The sequence below is a fragment of the Myotis daubentonii genome, chromosome 6 (genome assembly GCF_963259705.1).
Source record: "Myotis daubentonii chromosome 6, mMyoDau2.1, whole genome shotgun sequence".
Taxonomy (NCBI): Eukaryota; Metazoa; Chordata; class Mammalia; order Chiroptera; family Vespertilionidae; genus Myotis; species Myotis daubentonii.
This window is the reverse complement of record NC_081845.1, coordinates 61,269,625-61,291,092: the sequence shown is the minus strand read 5'-3', so window position 1 is coordinate 61,291,092 and position 21,468 is coordinate 61,269,625. Positions and strand designations below refer to the sequence as shown.

General features: G+C 41.1%; 1 protein-coding gene across 1 annotated transcript; it reads left to right on the top strand.

Moving 5' to 3' along the window:
- Window positions 1-7,089: 7,089 nt before the first annotated feature.
- On the top strand, window positions 7,090-8,660 carry LOC132236495 (PC-esterase domain-containing protein 1B-like). Its single transcript, XM_059699627.1, has one exon. The coding sequence runs from the start codon at window positions 7,362-7,364 to the stop codon at window positions 8,658-8,660; it is 1,299 nt and encodes a 432-aa protein (XP_059555610.1). The 5' UTR covers window positions 7,090-7,361.
- The last annotated feature ends 12,808 nt before the right edge of the window (window positions 8,661-21,468 follow it).

The window sequence follows — 21,468 nt, the reverse complement described above, 5'->3', positions numbered from 1 at the left end:
CTATGAAGAAAGGCTTTATTAAAATAAATTTAACAGTTTAAAGAAGATTAGGAAGGGTACTTAATTTAATGGAGAGGGAAACTGCTTTTAAGCACACTTGCAGTTTAGAACCACACATTGAAAACCAAGCAACTGAAAGACTAATTAGAAATCATTCTTATCTTTTCACTGAAGCATGAACAATAATGTAAGCGTGGTTTAGGATCTTATAAGCTTATTTCTCATTCCAGATTTTAATATTTTCAAGTTGCTTTCCCCCCTGTGCACCTCCATAGCTGCTGCTAATATCACAGCTTGCTGTGGTTATTAGTTTACCTATCTGCACCCTCTGACTGCCCGTCTCACTCAGTCTCAGGGCCCTGGTACTCAGCATGGAGCCTCAGACCTGCTGGGTACAGAGTAAAACCTGTGTGCATGTTTATTTTTAATAACCAGATAAATAGAATAAGTATATTAAAAAATTTTTATAATCAAGATGTTTACTCTTTCAGGCTGCTATTCCACAATTAATCCAATCACTTAATTGGATTGACTGTAAATATTTTAAAGGAAACTTATTGTCTAAACGTAATTATAACAGGAAGTTTGGAGAAATATGATACTATAGAACATAGGCTACAGACGTTTTATAAAGGAAACTTCCTATGAGGCCGGAGGTGAACCTGGGTTTTGAGCTGGGAATTATTCTCCATCAATCTTTCATTGCTCTCCCATTAGCTTAGTGGTTGTGTCAAGTTCAGGAGTGTAGCACTCAACCCTGCTACCTCACAGACTGATTTGCTGGCTCCTAGTTCGGGCACAGTGATTACACTTACACTGTGTACAATACCAAATTCCGCTATATGTGATCTATAACTCCCACAGAGACCAGCTACTCTTCCCACCTTCTGTTTTATGCATTCCTCCTGCAAAGGCATACTGTTTATAGTATATCAAAATAGGGTCTGACATTTATTTGCGGGGGGAAAAATATAAAAAAGAATTAATATCAATTACACTACTACTATGTCAATAACTATAAAAATAATAAGTAACAGCTATCAGTTATATAGCACAAACCATAGACCAGCCTCTTCTATGGGCCATGGTTCACTGTTTTACAACATTAAGGTTCACAGTAAGATGCAGGTTATCAGAACAAGACAAATTCATATGCTTTTACCTGGATCTATTGAATCTCTCTGTAACAGCAACTGTGCCTGAGAAATCAGATTCTAATTGACCTATTTTCTTTTATCCATGTTACAATCTAAATTAGGTTACAGAGAAGTCCAGCTAGCTAGCCTGTAAGCCTTGCAGTTTCTTTAAAGTTCATCCTATAAACCTTCTCTGATCCTTACATGCTGATTTCATGTTTGATTCTTTTTTTTTTTTAATTGATTTCAGAGAGGAATGGAGAGGGAGAGATAGAAACATCAATGATGAGAATCATTGACTGGCTGCCTCCTGCACGCCCCCCTACTGGGGATTGAGCCCACAACCTAGGCATGTGCCCTGATGGGAAATCGAACAGTGACCTACTGGTCCATAGGTCGACACTACAGCCAGGCTCATGTTTGATTCTTAGAGAAGCATAATATTGCCTAGATTTCCAAGTTCCTAGTGAGGAGGAGACCATACTATTTTGTAAACTCTCCTATCTTCCTTACATAGTTTTGGTGAGAGTCAAATAATGGTTATATTTTATTATTATTATTGTATCAACATTGTTATTATATTACCATTATTGTTAATATTACCGTTATCTGATCATTATAACACTATGTTCTGGACACTGTTCTGAGCATTACATATATTGATCCTTTTAACCCTGACAATCTTTGGAGGTAAGTACCATTACCATCCTCATTTTGCGGAAGAAAGCAAGAAGCCCTGAAAAAATTAACTAACATGGCCAAGATCACATAGGCAGTAAGAGGCAGAAGCAAAATTCAAATCAGGCAGCTGTCTGCTGAGTAATGGAGGTTGACTTAGGACTTTCTTTTATTAAAGAAATGTTGTTTTATTTTTTCTCATAATGGCAGTTGCCATTAATTCAATAGTTTATCCTTGTGATTCAGAACTAACTTCCCTTTTTGTCATTTTTACATAGGAAGCCACTTAATCAACATGTGGTTTAGATGACAGATATGGAACAACTGTGGAAATTCTATTTAAAATAGGAATAAACCTAGGAAGTAGGACAGTGACAAGAAAGAGGACGATTTCAGAACAATCTTAAAATATCAAAAGCAGACTTGAAAACAGGAATGCGTAAGTTCCTAAAAAATTTTTTTTGATGTACAACTAATTCTCCCCTTATGTGAGACAAATTTTCTAAGATTTAAATGTTCTTAGGTGTCGCTCATTATTAATAAATGCATCACTTATTCATTCATTTCCTCATACAACAATTATATATAAAGGGACAACTATGGCTGAAACATGACTGACCTAATTTTGGATAAATGAGTATAAATATATTAACAACATGAACAGAAATAAAAACACAGGATAAGATAAATCTTACAGATGCAAAGTCTCCAGAAAGATACATTTAAGAATGATTCCTGCCCTAACCGGTTTGGCTCAGTGGATAGAGCATCAGCCTGTGGACTCAAGGGTCCCAGGTTCGATTCTGGTCAAGGGCATGTGCCTTAGTTATAGGCACATCCCCAGTGGGGGGTATGCAAGAAGGCAGCTGATCGATATTTCTCTCTTATCGATGTTTCTAACTCTCTATCCCTCTCCCTTCCTCTCTGTAAAAAAATCAATAAAATATATTTTAAAAAATGGTTCCTATATTTTAAGGAGGTAAATTTATATATGTTGTCTCAATTCTAGAGCTTTATAGAAATTCTTCAAAACAGGCAGTTTAAATACACCACGTTTATATTTCAAAAATGTTTGCTTCTTTTAGGTCCATTGGGTTTCTTTTTCATATATTTTCTTTATTTATTTTAGAAAGAGAGGAAGGGAGAGGGAAAGAGGGGAGAAATAAAGGAAGAAAGAGAGAGAGAGAGAGAGAGAGAGAGAGAGAGAGAGAGAGAGAGAGAGATAGATAGATATCAATCGGTTGCCTCCCTCACTCACCCCAACAGAGGACCTAACCCGCAACCCAGGCACATGCTCTAATTGGGAATTGAACCAGCGACCTTTTCATGCACGGAATGATACTTACTCAACCAACTGAGCCACATCGGCCAGGGCTCCATTGGGTTTCTGCGTAAATTTTCATTTAAAATTGTTGAGTACTTTAATATACAAAGCCTCAAGATACAAAATACAGAAAAAATATCTGAAGTGCATTTTTATAAACGAAGCAAGAGGTCACTGTATATTTGAAGAAAGGACATTTGATTTCAGGTAAGAAGACCTGAAGAGATATGAGGAAAATGCTGGCAGAATGTCTAGTTCTAATTTGAGAATTGCCATCCGCTGTCAAAGTAACAGAGAGCAGCCCAGGGCCAGGCTGCACGTGTGCCGTGAGACAGGCCAGTAAGCCAGGACAGGTGGGATGGGGAATCTGAGACAGACAGCTGAACGAACTAGCAGAGCAATTTACAGCAAATACAGAAGGTCCCTCCCTAGAAATAACACCTAGGCCTCAGTTGTATTTCAGCTCCAGACCCAGAGGAGCAGTAAAACCAGCTGGGCAACACCAGGACCCCTGCCCTGACACTGACCAATCAGTGAAGACCAGGCCCTGGAGGAGCACACCTGGAAAAGTGATGAATATTCTACTGAAATCCTCCCTGGAGACCACCCCTAAGATTTCCACCTGGGAGAGAGATAAAGCCTCAAGACAAAGGGCCCAGTGCTCACTCTCTCTCTCTGGGGAGCAGCCCCCTGCCCCCGCAACCCCCACCCCTGCCACACACACACACACACACACACACACACACACACACACACACACTCTCCCTTTGCCCTCTTCTTCCCTTTTAGGCATGCTTCTCCTAAACTCTAAGGTACCCCACTGAGACTTGCAATCTGGGGAGCAATGGGCAGCGGCAGCTCCTCGCAGGCTAACCCCTGAACCTGACCCTGAGGCCCCCTTTTCTCTGCCTTCCCAGAGAGCTGGGCAGCCCAGCCTAGGCTCTCCTGTAGCTTCTCCTATGGGAAGCCCTTTCTTGTTATCTGTCCCCAACTTGGATAAATGTTCCCTCGCAGTCGCCTGAACTCGTGTTGTGACATGTTTCTTGCACGAATTCAGGAACCCACACACTATGGGCTGGTTCTAGGCTGACCTGCCAAGGGCCAGGTCCCCTTTCCAGTATCACCAGGACAGGAAAACCGCCATTATGCTTTCCAATATGCCTGTTCCTCTATGAAGACATGCTCCAGGGAAAGTCCTTACAAATTAACTCACGTATTTCAGGGTCCACATATACAGAGCTTGAAAGGTGCCATTCCATACTAACAACAAGCAAAGAGCTGAACAGACTTAAAAATCAACAAATGCTCTTGGATAGAAATGGAGAAGGGGATACAGGCAAGTTTCTGTGCCACTCTACCCCCCCCCCACCCCCGCCCCCAACCAGGATGGAGAGAGAGACAGGGGAACACAGGAGCCATGGCTTACCTGAGGGGGACTCTCCGTGCAAACTGCCGCAGGAGGCCGTGCCAGGTAGGAAAACCTGGGCTGTAACTGCGAAAGGCTGGAGGCCGAGTGCACAGCTCTGCGAGCTGAAAACTCCAGGGGACCCTGTCATAGGGAGCCCACAGTTTTGTGAGGTTTTCCTCCGGGAGCAGCTCAACCAGGTTCTCACAGTGAGAGTCAGAGAAAAATCTCCTCCTGCATCTGGCAGGGGAGGGGAAACGGAACAACTTTAAAACCCTCCACCTGAGCCTCTTACTTAACAAGACGCGTCCTCCGGAGGGTTAAAGGGAGACTGGCTAAGGAGAGCCCGGCCTGCTGGGATGTTTTCAGTCTGATTTACCTGCGAGAAGGGGAAAGCCCAACTCCAGTCAGCTGTCGCCTTACACGTGGGAGAAGGGAAACAGCCAACTCCAGTTCACACTAGCCATTCTGTCTTCACCGAGGGAGAGAAATCAAAAAATGAGAAACACTTGTGAAGCTCACCATCCGGAGACACAAGCTCATTAAAAGACCGAAACTGGACCATAGAACGTGTCCCCTCCCCTCAACCTCAGGTCCACATTGGGAAAGGCCTGGCTACAGCAGTTCCTCTCTCCCAGATCACCTCTGGCTATCCGGAAGAAATGGCAAGGCAGACTAAGAGGCAAAAACACAATGTAAAGATGCAGATCAAGCATCAGAACCACACTCAGATACGGCAGGGATATTGGATTATTAGACCAGAACATCAAATAACAATGATTAATATGCTAAGGGTTCTAATTGATTAAGTAGACAGCATGCAAGAAGAGATGGAAAATGTAAGCAGAGAGAGGGAATTCCTAAGAAAGAAATGCTATAGATCAAAAGCACTGTTAACAGAAGTAAAAAAGTTGAAGAAACCCCTTGATGCACTTATTAGTCAACTGGACACAGGTGAGGGAAGACTCTCTGAGCTTGAGAATGTAGGAATAGAAACTTCCAAAACTGAAAAGCAAAGAAAATCAAGACTGGGGAAGAAAGACTATCCAAGGTCTGTGGGCCAACCACAAAGGGTATAACATACATATAACGGAAATATCAGGAAGACAAGAAAGAGAGAAAGGAGCAGGAGAACTATTTGAAACAATAATGACTGAGAATTTCCTCAAATTACTGTCAAACACAAAACTACATCCAGAAAGCTCAGAGAACACTAAATAGGATAATACCCCAAAACAAACAAATAATCAGACAAACAAAAAAACCCTCCCCTATACCTAGATATAACATTTTCAAATTACAGAAAATAACTATAAAAATATTCCAGAAAAGAAGACAGAGGGAAAAAAAATCAATAACAACAACACTTACCTATAGAGGAACAAAGATAAGAACCATACCCAACTTCTCACACACTTTGCAAGCAAGTGGAGTAAAATATTTAAGTTGTTGAGGAAAAAACACTAACCTAGAATTCTATACCTTGTCACATTACCCTTCAAGAGTAAAGGAGAGACTCTTTCAGAATAAATAAAAATTGAAGGAGTTTGTTGCTAATAAACCTGCCTTGCGAGAAATGTTATAAAGATCTTTAGAGAGAAGGAAACAGCTCAGACCCAGGTCTCCACGCAGTATGGAAGAGGATATACACAGATATATTTATAGACTATGCTTATGTATACTTAGAGGCATATAAACTAACGACAGAAATTATACAAAAGAGGGAAGAATAATTATTTTATTATCGTAAAGTACTCACAGTACCCATGAAATGTTATACTGTAATTCGAAAGTAGACTGAAAAAATACAGAAAAAAATCGAACATTTTCTGTTTTATTTGATGGATTTTAAAATAAATTACCTTCATACTCCAAAATTAAAGAAATATAATGCACAAGCAAATATCCACCACTCAGATTAAAAAAAGATAAAACAGTTTGCTGAATTTACTTCAGAAGTTTTTTTTAAGAAGTAAAACTGGATATATTTTGTTTGCATCTAAACTGGGATGTGGGGTGGAGGGGTGGGGGGACGGTTTCTATTATGCTGGGAAAACTAGGCTAAACCAGAACCGTTTGGCGCAAACTGGGACGTGTGGCCACCTTATGGATGGGTGCTAGGAAAGTGGGTGAATTTACCGAGGGAAAGAATGCTGATGAAAAGAAGGAAGAAGTCAAACACTGGGCCTTGAGAAAGACCAACGTTTGAGGAATTGCTTGAGAAAGGGAACTCACTGAGGATCCGGGAAAGTGGGCGAGGAGAGGAGGGTGGCAGACTCTCCAGCAGTTTTTCTGAGGGCAGTGATCGCCGGTGGTCCAGCCCCTGGAGCTGTGAATGCTGAGGATTCGACAAGGACCAAGAAATGGCCATTGAAAGGAGCAACAAGGAAATCAATGGTGACTTACTGACAGATATCTCTTTGGTTTGATGGACTTGGAAGCCAAATTAAAGTAAAAAAAAAAAAAGAGTGAGGGGGAGGTGAGGACCCAGGAGGCAGCCAGTGCAAACTACTCTTTTAAGTAAGAAGTGACCTTGAAGGGGAGGCCAAAGATAGGACTGTCCTGGAGGTGGAGTCCAAGAAGTTTCCTTTCTTTCTTGAAGAAAGATACTGGAATGTATCTAATGCGGCCGGCCGGAGCCAGGCTGAGGAGCCTGCAGGAGTGGAATGCATAATTACCCCTCTCCGGGGACATCTGGAGCAGCTCCCCAGGAGGCCTGAGGACGGCCACCTGAGCGCGGATTCCCGCTCCGTCTGAGGAGCTCTCTGCAGACCCACCTGCGTGCAAGAAAGGAGCTGGGCCTCTGGACCTGGGCACCATGGCCCAGCTGCAGTCCTCTGAAGTGCAGCAGCTGCTCCACAACAAGTTCGTCGTCATCCTGGGAGACTCCATCCAGAGGTCCGTGTACAAGGACCTGGTGCTCCTGCTGCAGAAGGATTGCCTGCTCACTTTCGACCAGCTCAAGGTCAAGGGGGAGCTGAGCTTCGAGCAGGACAAGCTGGTGGAAGGAGGCAAGAAGGACATCATGACCAACAGCACCGACTACCGCGAGGTCCGCGAGTTCTGCACCGGCCACCACCTGGTGCGCTTCTACTTCCTCACGCGCGTGTACAATGAGTACGTCCGGGCCGTGCTGGAAGAGCTGCGGTCCCACGAGCACACCCCGGACCTGGTCATCATGAACTCCTGTCTCTGGGACATCTCCAGGTACGGGCAGGACTGCTTTAGCAGCTACCGGGCGAACCTGGAGAACCTGTTCCGGCACCTGGGCCAGGTGCTGCCAAAGTCATGCCTCCTGGTGTGGAACACGGCCATGCCCCTGGGCAGGAAGGTCACTGGGGGCTTCCTCCCGAAAGAGCACCCGGCCATTTCCTCTGCCCGGATTAAAAAGGTGATTGAAGCCAACTTCTACAGCTATGTGGAGGCGAAGAACCACAATTTAGATGTGTTGGACTTGCATTTCCACTTCCGCCACGCGGAGATGCACCGGCACGGAGACGGGGTACATTGGAACCATCACGCGCACCGCCGCCTCTCCCAGCTGCTGCTGGCCCACGTGGCCGACGCTTGGGGTGTGGAGCTGCCTCACCGCCCACCAGTGGGCCAGTGGTTCAAGTGTGACCCTGCAAGGGGCAGATCTAAACAGAGACTTGAAAGGCAGTCCCAGAGCAGCAGAAACCCAAGGGCCTTACCCCCACCTGCATCGTTGCCTCCTCCCAGGCACAGCCCCCTGCTGCCACTCCCAGCTCCCCGCCCACCCCTGTCCCCACTCCTGCCCTCGCCGCCTCTTCCCATTCCCTGTCACCCGGCCATGCACCCCCAGGTCTTGCTCTGTCCCCAAGATACCTATTTTTCCTCAGACCAACCTTTCCAGTCTGGTCAATTCTTCAGCAATTTCCGTTCTCCCCAGACAGGATTTGACTTAGGAAATGACTTTGTGTTTGATTCCCAGCCGCCAAGGGCCTCCTTCCCCCCACCCTATTATCAGCAGCCGGCCCCTGTGGTTCATAGGGGTTTTCCCCGGAGTCTACCTCCTGGCCCTTATATGTCCTGGAGACAGGTGCCCAAACTTTACAGGAGGCAAGCCCAAGGCTACCCAGAGCCAAGGCCTCATTAGACTGACTTGTGCCTTTTCCTCCTCATGGACATGGACTTGACAGATCATCGATCGCTGCGTAAACTGACCGATGTTGTTAACAGAAGCCGTTAATCCACATTGGACTTCTTTTGGTTCTTTGCTGTTACCTGTTAGCAATGGCCCCTTCCTCCATGCTCTGGGGGTGACCACGTGTTATTCCTGCCTCCCCACCCCCTGTTCTCTTGGTCTCTTTGTAAACAGAAAATTGAAATTAAAAAGTTGTTTCACAAAAGTAAAAAAAAACAAAAGAAGTAAAACTGTATAGCCTTCTTTCCCTTCTTTATATGCCACATCTTTCTGTCTTCTTCCATAAATATTTATGTAGTTTTACTTCATGAGGGCAACAATTTACCATACAGGAAGTTTTTAAATTTTTCTCAACAATTTAATGGATTCATATATTACTCTACAATGTGCCTTTCATTCCTTTAACATTCTTTTATTTTTATTCATGTGATATAAATTAATATATCCAACATATTTCTTTTAAATGCTACATATAACCTATACTTATATTGCACTATATGCCAGGTATATATCTTGTTAACTATATATAACCTTTACAATAATCGAATGAGGTCAATATTATTATTATTATTATTATTACCATTTGTTTTTAGATGAAGGAAATGAGATATAGAGAGATTAGTTCCTTCCTCAAGGTTATACAGTCAATCAGATGGAAATTTAAAAAGCTAGGCCATCTGGTTCCACTTTCTGTGCTATAGCCACTCTGCAACACTGTCTCTCACTTTTAGATTTTCATTGTTTCACAGTAATCTGTCATTATCTTTCATTATAGCTTCTCACTTTTTAACACAAAACCATAATTTTTAGTTAATTGTTAAACATATCAAATAATATGAATATATGTGTGCACAAATGCATTCCCATATACATGCACTACTATATGTACATAGCATATATAATGTGTCTATACTTGAATTAACTCATTTAATCCTCATAACAAATACTCTAGCATACATCACCCTCAGTATAGATGAGTGAGAAATAGGGGAATAGAAATGCTAAGAAACTTGTCCAAGCTTCACACCCAGCAATTCAGTTATAGAATCTCTGCTCTTAATCACATCCCACTTATTTTCTCTGGCTTCATGTGTCTCTAGGTGGTAAACTATGCCTCTCTGTTCTTATTCTTGAATGCAGGTTTAGCTGAGTATACTATAGGTAATAGTTATTTCTCTCAGCGCTTAGACAATTTTATTCCATTGCTTTATTTCAATGCCAATGAAATACTGCTGTCTACCTAATTGTCTTGCATTTTTCAGTAATCTCTTTTCTCTATGTTACACTTTAAGATTATTTTTCTTTATCCTTTATGTCTTTTAATTTCGGTACAGAGTCTCTAAAATGTGTGGTTTTGATACTATTGGATTTTTAATTCTGGAGAATTTATATATAGTATATATTTGAAAAATAGCTTATCTGCCATTGGTAGAAAGATATGTATATATCACATATATTATATATACTAGTATATATATTATTCTGTATGTATATATCATGTTACTATATATAGTATACAGATGTATTACACAAAATGTATTTTATACTTATACATTTACAATCCTATATAATAAAAGGCTAATATGCTGGCAAGCGCAGCAGCTGTGGCTGGAGCCTCTCCTGCCTCCCTGGCAGCGCTAAGGATGTCTGACTGATGGACGTCCCCCCAGGGCTTCTGACCTGCAAGAGGGCACAGGCCGGGCTGAGGAACCTCCCCAAGTGCACGAATTTCACGCACCGGGCCTCTAATATCTTATAATTTTTAAACATATTTCTTCTTTATAGGATTTTTAATAGGTTCCTTTCATATCTACCAGCTGCTATCCTATTTATTTCTATATTCCTTTTATATATTTAAGATATCCTTTTCTGCAGTTTTTTGGGGTTTGGTTTTGCTTAGGTTTTAGGAAGGGAGGAAATCCTAAATGAAAGAAAGTCATTTTCAAATTGATCTATGGTTTTACTAGTAATCCTAGCTAGAGTGACAGAACCTTGTTCACTATCTTTCTTTGTATTTAAATTCTGGGTGTGTTTTGAAACCTTTCTTGGCAGATTCAACTTCAACGTGGGGTCCCGCATGCGCTCCCCATAAGGAGCATTGGGATAAAATCAGGTAGTAAATGTCAGTCACTAAGACCAGTTCTGGGCACATCAGCTTTCAATAAACCTTAGAGCTTTTTATTGTCTATACTAGAGGCCCGGTGCACGAAATTTGTGTGGGGTGGGTCCCTCAGCCCAGCCTGCACCCTCTCGCAATCCAGGACCCCTGGCTCTTAACCGCTTGCCTGCCTGCCTGCCTGCCTGCCTGATCACCTTTAACCACCTCTGCCTGCCTTCCTCATCACCCCTAACTGCTCGCCTGCCTGCCTTATTGCCCCTAACCACTCTGCATGCCTGCCTGATAGCCCCTAACTGCTCGCCTGCCTGCCTGGTCACCCCTAACCATCTCTGCCTTGGCCCCACAGTGCCACCACTGCGGCTTCATCTGGAAGGGCGTCCAGAAGGTCGTTCGGCTGTCCAGTCTAATTAGCATATTATGCTTTTATTATTATAGATATATAATCTCTCTATATAAAAGCATAATATGCAAAGTGTCCCCTCTGGAGTTTGACCAACCAGGAGTTCAATTGCTCGCTATGATGTGCGTTGACCACTAGGGGGCGGCGTGGAACAAAGGAGGCCCCAGCCAGCAGCCGCTAGGGGCCCTACCTGTGCATGAATTTCTTGCACTGGGCCTCTAGGATCTACTACATGTTTAACATTTCTTTAGTACCTTCATCCGGCCCCTATGGATCTCATTCGAGTACCTTTTGTTACATTGGTGAGTTGATATGGGCTTTGGCTGTGAAGCAGTTTATTAACATCTCCCTTGGGATGCACCTTAATAAGGCTGAGACCCAGGCAACAGTCACTCCTAGCTCTTTTCAACCTCCTTATATACAGAGAGCAGGATCCCAGCCCTGGTTCAAATAGTGAGTGCGAGGTACTTTCAGGCTTTTATTCCAGAGTGAAACTTCCCACTCCCTGACCCTCCTTCCAGATCCACAGCTCAATTTTTGGAGACTTTCTGCTTTGTCTTCCATTTCCATTTTTGGTACACTGAGATGTTTACCTCATTACTTTTCTCCACCTTTGTTACTGGGAACTGGGAGAGCAGAGGGTGGCCCCAGCATGAACTTTCAATACCATATTGATTAGAAATCACATCAATTTACTTTACAAGGTCTGCTTACAACTTTTAAAATATAGCCTTATATTCCATTTCACTGAAAATAGTTTCTAATATTTTGGCATTCAGTCTTAGGCAGATCATTAAAATAAAAATATATATTTTGAATTAATTCACTTTATCTGAACCTAAAATCTATTGCCAACGTGGTATAAAAGTTCCTGTGTATAAGAAAGAAAACTCTATCTGCATTCTGCATTTTACTGAGCTTCTATTTAGTAAATGATATCTTTGCACTAATTCCAAGGCTAAATAAATGCCATTTTTCAAGAAAAACCATTAAATATCTTCATTTTATATGAGGAAAGTTTGATCTGAATCAATGAATGCCTCCTTGATCATAATGAAAACATTTTCATGACAGCAAAGTTCTGAACATTAGTTTTATCAAAGTGCAATATCTTTTTTTTTTTAAATATATTTTATTGATTTTTTACAGAGAGGAAGGGACAGGGATAGAGAGTCAGAAACATCAATGAGAGAGAAACATCGATCAGCTGCCTCCTGCACACCCCCCACTGGGGATGTGCCCACAACTAAGGTACATGCCCTTGACCGGACTCGAACCTGGGACCCCTCAGTCCGCAGGCCGAGGCTCTATCCACTGAGCCAAACCGGTGCTGGCAAAGTGCAATATCTTGGAAAGAAATATGTGCTAATCAAAATAAAGTATTTTATCTTTTGTTTATGTGGGTAATCCTATATAATAAAGAGGTAATATGCAAATTAACCCTCATGCCATAATGCCATCACAAGATGGCAGTGCGCACAGCAGGGGCAGGGCAGCAGTAGCAGGGCCGGTAGCCACTTAACACAGCTTCTGCTGGGGCTCCTGTGGCCCTGTGTGCCCAGAGGCAGAGCATCAGGGAGCCTCCAGGATTCGGGGCCGTCCCGTGGCGCGCCAGTCACACGGGGTGGGACTCCGGGACTCGGACCAGAAGGGCAGAGCCTGGAACCATGGAAGGAGCACAGGCACCAGCCCTATGGGTAGGGGCATGGCCTTGGCCTAGCCCAGAGATTGCAGGAGAGATAAACTCAGGCACAGGAATTACTAGAGTTAAAAGCAGGGACATGGCACAAGGGACAGACATGGAGTCAGCAGAATGAGGGTGAACACCAATAGAAAGGAGGGGCCACAGACTAGTGTACACAAGGACATACCCTGAACGTGAGGGCATGCCCAGTCCATAGGGCATAGCTTTGTGCCCTCCGAGGCATCGCAAAGAAAGTCCTGCGAGAAGGAGGTTTGAACCCAGGCGGAGGGCAGGGGCGGGGCCAAGTTAGTGTGCAGGCGCTCAACCATGGAAGAGGCTCTGAGCAAAGCTGAGGTGCCCTTAGGGGGCGTGGCCAGGGCGTGGCTTAAGGAGTTGTTGGGTGGGCAGGGGCATAATGTGAATAAGCAAAATGACGTGACCAGCGTGAGGGGCATAGCGAGGTGTAAGGGGGTGTAGCCAAGATAACCTCCCACATGAACCTCATCCCAGTAGCAAGTACAGGGGTTTGTGTTCAGAGATTTCGGGTAAGGTCCCATGGCATGGGGAGGGGTCCCAGGTCTCGCGCAATTTCACGTGATGGGTCACTAGTTAAGTATAAATTTGTTTTCAGTGGAGGAAAGTGGAGATAGAAAAGAAGAAGGCATTATACTTATAATATTACTTAGCACTTATATAAATGCCATACAGGTTATTGGTAACTCTAACACCTACTATACATGAATGTCTTTCTGGTTTAGATGTTTAGGGGACTGGAATATTTTTATGATAAAAGAAAATCTGTTTCTATTTCAAGTACAACCTTTATATTTTAAGCATATAACTTATATTCACTGCAAATATGGCCTCGTTAAAATCCTGTCTATATAGAAGTCTAGACTCGTGGTCGGCAAACTGCAGCTCGCGAGCCACATGCGGCTCTTTGACCCCTTGAGTGTGGTTCTTCCTAAGGCTTAGGAGTACCCTAATTAAGTTAATAACAATGTACCTACCTATATAGTTTAAGTTTAAAAAATTTGGCTCTCAAAAGAAATTTCAATTGTTGTACTGTTGATATTTGGCTCTGTTGACTAATGAGTTTGCCGACCATTAGTCTAGAGACCATTTGTAGACTCTGCAAGGGAAAACCCAAAAGTTTTTTGCTTGAAATTGTCATCAATTTGGATTCCACCAAGCGTTAGAGAGATTTGTAATAGTATAGTGTACCCACATGTCCAGTGTACTAGTTTGCACCTCATGGACACCAAGAAAAATTTTGACTTATTATTTTTTAAATATGTTTGTGTTGATTTTGGAGAGAGAAATAGAGAGGGAGGGAGATATAGAAACATCAGTTGGCTGCCTCCTGGTTCATGGGTCTATGCTCAACCACTGAGCAACACTGGCCAGGCCACATGTGATTTTTAAAAGTTTACACAGAGAGGAAATAAAACGTTTCTATTTCATTCTTTTTCACTGGCATGGACAGAAAGTATTTTGCTGCAAAGACATAATGATTTTTTTTCCTGGTGGCTCTATCAAAACAGCATCCAGTCCAATTAAAATGCTGTTCTTTTCCAGTTAGTTTAAGAAGTCAGCACCGACGCTTTACCGTGGTGTTCAGCTCCCAGTTAATAATAGCTCTCTTGACAGCTTATTAAATTGAAGAGGCTTTGGGGCCCAAGATTAAATGGCATGTATGAATCTCTTGATATTATTTGAAATATATATTCTATCCATATAAACTACTACTGCTACTCTCTTAATGTTGTATAACACAATAAATTATTACTTCCAGGCCCTCAAAGAAGGTCATTTTCCACAAAGGAAGTAGCCACATAATGAAAAGGTCAAAGCAAAATCACAAAAGAAAAATTCTCTAATCATCAAAAGCACTTTTATTTGGAAGATGAAGCAAGTCATCAGCTATTTTCTGAGACTATCTAAGATATGTAGAAGAATAAATAAATATCTTCTCAATTTTATATGATAGATGTCCTTCCCCCAGGAGTACAAGTATGCTTGCAGTACCCACATTTAGAAGATTAATTCTTTTTAAAAAATATATTTTATTAAAATATAATTTATATATAACAAAATGCACACATTTTAAGTGTAGATTTTGGTGAGTTTTGACAAATACATATATGCACACACATGCACACACACACACTGGTAAAATACCAGGTGTCCCCCCAAAATATAACTCTCTATCAGTAGTGATTAGGATGTTTCATGGACTTTCACACAAATTGGTCTATATGGTATATATCCTTTTGTATCTGGCTTGTTTTACTAAATGTATTGGGTTTTTTTAAGTCAAATTTATTGTTATATAATTTACATATAATATACTGTAACTGTTTAAAGTATACAATCCAGTGAGTTTTGAAAAATGTATACACAGTGTAACCACCACAATTGAGATACAGAATATTTCCATTATCCTCAAAAGTTCTCTCCTGCCCCTTTGCAGGTCATCCTACCTTTATATCTGGCCATTAGCAACACTGACATGTTTTCTGTGATTATTATTAAAATTTAACTCTCAGTCTACTGGCATGTCACTTAATTTATTTAAGCTCAATTTTTCAAAATATTAAGTGTATAATAAAATAGTGTGCCAAAGATACAATATGTGGGTAATATATTATATATATGTATATGCACATATATTTATTTATGTTAAAATAACCACAAATCATCTGAATGTATTACAAAAGGAAAACTGAAATGACTCCTTACCAATTATTGCCATTTAATTAAGGATGATAATCTTGACATCACTAGTTTTAAAATTTTAAGAGATAAAATGCTCACAAAGGAGAAAATGCTCAAGAGTGAAAGAAGAAAACATTTTGGGGGGGATACAGGGATTACAGGAATATTGTGTACAATTTTAACATGGATTCTCATCCATTAAGAAGCAGAAAGAAGTTTGAAGGAGAGGCTTCATATACATAATGACTCTCTCTCTATAGTTGTGATCTTTTCTTAGTATTTTACTTTCTGTGACATGGAAAATAGGTATAAAAGTAAGAAGAACATGTTTATGATGGCAAAATTATGCCATAGAGAGCTTTAAAGGGGCAAGAACTTGTTACAAGGCTCACTGTACTATGAAGAAAAATAAAGTTCCTGTGGCTGACATAAATTTTATTCAAGCCTCCCACTTTTCTTCCTGGGCTTGTTAGCCTACAAGTAAACCCCACGTGGTATTTTTCCAACAGCAATGATATGCAGGCAAAGTGAAGCCTCTCCATTAAATATGCATACTTTCAAATAAACACAAAATCCCTGATTTATCAATTAGTGAGTGAGTTGTTCTTAATACTCTCAGCAAGTACAAAGTTAGCTAAATTAACCTCATTCTCATTTTCTTTAGTGCTTTATTGCACATTTATTCTGCTTGTCATATCTGAAATGGGTCATATTTCTTTTCACAAAACTGCAGGGTAAAACAACAACAGGCAAGGAGACATCTGTAACACTTTCAACAATAAAAACCAGCATGAAATAAGGGGGTGATATGTAAACATTAGAGGCATTTCTCAGGGGTACTCTCCAATTTTCCTAATGGCTATAACTAAGGACTCTATGAAGATTACATGTTTGTTTCCTTGTTTGTTTTGAGGAATCACAATCAATGTATCTACTACAAAAAAAGAAAAGGCTTAGTTTCACCAATTTCTAGAGTTTAAATTTGGGCTCTTTTACAGGAAACTCAAGTATGAATTAATATCACCTAAAGGTTATTTAAAAAAAAAAACCTGAAAGGAGAAAATTGCAAATATGATTTTTCTCCAAAGATTTTCATCCAATTCACAAATCCACAGACATATATCACACATAGTTTACACGTGCACATATCTGACCATGGGAAACTGTCTGATAGTAAATGTGGTGGCTAAGCATTAAAGGGGCACACTTGTCTATTTAATCAAAGCAATGGCTAGCTCTCCTATGGAGGAAACAGTGTACCATTAGTTGACAATATCAATTATATTAATGAAAGGAAAATAATTACACTGTATGACTTAGTTTGAATGACAAAATTAAAGTTTTCATGCCATAAATGTTTTCTAGATAAATACATGAGAGTTGAATTTTAAATGATTCACCATAGGAGAACTGTAAAAAAAATAAAAATTGTAAGACATCCTGCCTGGCCGGCATGGCTCAGTGGTTGAGCCTTGACCTATGAACCAGGAGGTCACGGTTTGATTCCCGGTCAAGGCACATGCCCTGGTTTAGGGCTCAATCCCCAGTGTGTGATATGCAGGAGGCAGCCGATCAATGATTCTCTCTTGTCATTGATGTTTCTATTCTCTCTCTCCCGCTCCCTTCCTCTCTGAAATCAATATATATATATTCCATTATCAAAAGTGGATGACATTTATGAAGATTGCTGAAATGCTCATAATCCGATGCTAAATTAAAAACAGTCTTCACTTAAATCTCAACTATGTAAAATTGATTTTTAAAAAATGTTGAAGTAGTTGCCACTAGGGGCTGAGGTTATAGGTGATTTGTTCTTTCTCTTCATCCTTTTCTGAGTTTTTCAAGATTTCTACAGTCAACTAGTAATGTTTCAATTATCAGTGCAACATATAAATGTTATTATTTTAATAGTTTTACCTTTCAAACTGTTACAGGACCCCAAGGCAGGAGGAATAGGGAAACTGAGACAGGAAAGTTAAAACAAGGCCAAACAGTGTGGGCAATTTGCAGCCAGCTTATAACTAACAAACCATTATCTTCCCAGCCAAGGACACCAGAGCAAATGGTTAAAAACCTTCCTAAGGAGAGAATGCAGAAAGGGAGGGGGGAGGGGAAAGGAAAAAATAGGGCAGTTTTACTCCCTAAGCAGAGAAGCCAGCCGTCTCAAGGCTTGGCAAGATCAAGTTGCTAGGTGCTTCTCATGAATTCTGGGAAGGCCACAAAAGTAAAAAGGTACCTTGAGAAATAATCTGCACCAAAATATTCAGCAGAGGAATTCTGAAACCTATAGATAAGAGGGTATGTAATGCCTCAGATCCCCCACCTAACTCGCTCTTCAGATCAGCTGAGAGCCCATCTGAGCTCATAAGCCAGATGTATAGGTTTGCTTGCTTTGCTTTTTCAATCAAGGCACATGCTTTAACTGCTTTAATAAATTGGCTTTTCACTATGCAGTCAAGGTCTCTCAAATAAATTCATTTATATGAGAAGACAAAGATCGAGGTAGGGACCAGCCCTCTCCCACTGACAGGCAGGCTGTCTGGTAACACCTCTCTGGTGTTGGTGAGGGTGCCTCTAACTAAAACTAAATTCTATGGCCCACACATCATCCCGGCTCTAATAATTATGTCCTACACGTGATTCCCTACTAGTGGAGGTCCTGACAACAGCAGATAAGTTCTGCTAATGATTTATAAATAACCCCAGGAAATTACCTCCATCTTCTAAACAGTACACAGCGTTATGTTCTCTTCGCTTTGACTTGCAATAGCAAATCTGGCCTGGGTCTCAACAGACTAACTTAATTAATACTGCTTTCACTCTGACAATATTTTCTGCTTCAGTTGAGTTCAGGTAGCCACGGTGTTCAAAAATGAAGAGGAAGCTGGATGTAAGTTTTTTGTCCATGAAGAGGATTTTTGTTTCCTCTGTGGTCATGTAAACACATTCATTCCTCACCTGGGAAGCAAATCAATGTTAGTCCTGCTGTCATTCTAAGGCCCAAATCAGGATGATAGGTGTTGCTTCTTTAGGTGAAAGGGCAGAGATAAGGTGTGTTGAAAACAATTCTGACAAAAATATAGCCACATGAAGGGAAAGTACCATGAAGAATTGAACCAGTCTTTGAACTGGAGCTATTATGAAATCAATCTGATTGATGATCTGCATCACGTTGAGCATGGTGTATAGTAGGAGCTCAATAAATATTTGTTGAATAGTTATGAAGCATGACCATAAAGCAGTAAGGCGGGTCCTGTAGGTTGCCACTTTATTTTATAGTCATGGCTTTCATATTATTTTATAGTTGGTGTTAGAGGGACCTACAAAAGCCAGTTATCCTTCTCTGACTTTGATGTCCTTAATTTTTGTAGTGTAAAAACACTGAATTTTTAGTGTAAAAAAACCCCACAGAACTGGATTCAGTCCCTGCTCTTGTACTATAAGCCTACATCATTGGGGAAGAAGAAAAAAAAAAAAGCCTCAGTGTGGTCCTTTGTAAAATGGCAAGATAAAACTTAAATAAAAACCTCGCCTGATTCAAATGAGAACTAAATGAAATAATGTGGGGAGAGCAGCACCTGAGACATAGTAAGTGCTCAATAGATAGTAACTGCTATTATTCTTGAAATGAATTTATTTATGCTGTTGAGGGTTAGTATCTTAAGGAACAGTGAAGTATAGCAGTTAAGCATTTGGGATATGAAGTCAGACAATCCTGGTTTCAAGCCCTCACTCCATCTCTTACTAGTTTAATGGTCAAATTAACTGAGCTCCTTAAGGCTCAGTTTTTGCATCTGCAAAATGATGATAAAAGATTTTACCTCACAGGGTTATTCTAGAGACTCCATTAGCGAATTCAAATAAGATGCGTGGTGGGGGCTAGAATTGACTAAGTGCTCATAAATATTAGTTTTGAAGCTCTTATTGCCAAGGCCCAGCTAATGGGGACACTGATCCCGCCTCTGACACCCAGGTGGACTTTCTAAAACCCTTGCTCAGCTAGCAGCTGTTGCTGAGCCTGGGAGGGAGTGCCGTCTTCCCCTAGCGGCCTTGTTATTCATAGCTGGGCTCCAGTAGAGTTAGCCACTGTGTTCTCTTCACTCTGTTCCTGATATTCTTATTCGGCTTATCAAACAGTAGCAGCTCTGCTGTATATATTCCATACACATTTATTCAATGTTTTAGTCCCTATATGTTACCTTTTGCCACCATGATGATGTAGGTAAAAGAAAAATTACAACAAGGATTCTCACAAAATATTAGTGGTCATCATTTCTGTGCTCTATAAACAAAGCTAGAGTTTCATTCTCCTGCTGCCTTCCCAGGCTGGCATGTAAGCTGGACACAGAAACATCACTAACCCAGATCTAGCAGACATCCCCCCATAGTTTTGCCTACTCCATCCCTTTGGCTCCAACTCTCTGCTCTCTACCAATGTGGCTGCACTTCTCTATAATAATCAGAGCCTATTGTTACTGGGACAATACAAGTCATCCTTAATTAAGCACTCACTAGGCTTATGCAGCATGTGTATATGATCTCTGAACCTCGCTGAGCCCTGCAGAGCAGATATCAGTTCCATTTCACAGATGTGCAAACCGAGACTTGGAAGAAAGGGAAAAATGAAGTACAAAATCAGGTCATGATCCCTGTACCAGGCTGCCACCCAAAAGATCATCTAAATGATCAGTCAAGATTCCTGAAAGATGTAATGTATATTCGTGACTCCCATATCTGCCCTTAATATTATTATTAGACTATGCTGTTTCCTTTCACTATATTTGCCCCACTAATAATGTGTACTGTGTTGGAAAGAGCCTAAAACTTTGAAGTGGCAAAGAGATAAATTAGAATGAGTTTATTTTATTATAAAATGATGCTTCTTTTTACAAAAGAATTATAATGAGGATACTCTGAAATAACACAGTTCACTGCAGCAAGTCCAACAAAACAGTATGTATGTAAATTAAACAAACTCACATCCTCTCTAATTTCTTTAGTCAGAGTTTTGTTGGTATCCGCTTATAGATCCTGGACATATTTTATTAGACCTATACCTCATTATTTATTTTTTGGTGCTAATGTATATGGTATTGTGTGTATTTCCACTTTATTCTTTTTAAAAATATATATATTTTATTGATTTTTTACAGAGAGGAAGGGAGAGGGATAGAGAGTTAGAAACATCGATCAGCTGCCTCCTGCACACTCCCCACTGGGTATGTGCCCGCAACCAAGGTACATGCCCTTGACCGGAATCGAACCTGGGACCCTTGAGTCCATAGGCCGATGCTCTATCCACTGAGCCAAACCAGTTAGGGCTCCACTTTACTGACACTATTACAGGTATCCCCCTTCCTTCCACCTTTGCCCACCTCCACCTAGCCCCTGCCCCCTTCCTGTTTCTTTACCCATAGAGTGAGTAATGACATATAGAAATTACTGTGAAAACATTAGTTCTTGGCACAAGTTAAACTCCAAGTTTCTGCTATTCTGACAGCACACAAGGATCCTCAAGATATATGAGCCTTGCTGCTTGTTTGTTACTGGCAACCCTAAAGGCATCTTAAAACACTGGGAACAAACAGGTTGACTGAACACAGGATGCAGAGAAAACAGTGTTTTTCTCCTTTTAGAAAAGTACTGGGAGGAGGTACAAAGTGGTGCACATTATTGCCAAGATTTTAAAAAATACTTCTGGAAAAATTCACAAAATATTTCTCGAAACAGGACATATTGCAGAATCATGTTATGAAGATTAAAAACCTGAAAACAGAGCAACAGGGGCATACTGCTCTTGGAGTCTGTGATTTAAAAAAAACATTATTGTGTATGCCCT

Coding starts and splice junctions, on each gene's coding strand:
- LOC132236495 (XM_059699627.1), top strand. CDS start 7,362: ATGGCCCAGCTGCAGTCCTCTGAAGTGCAGCAGCTGCTCCACAACAAG.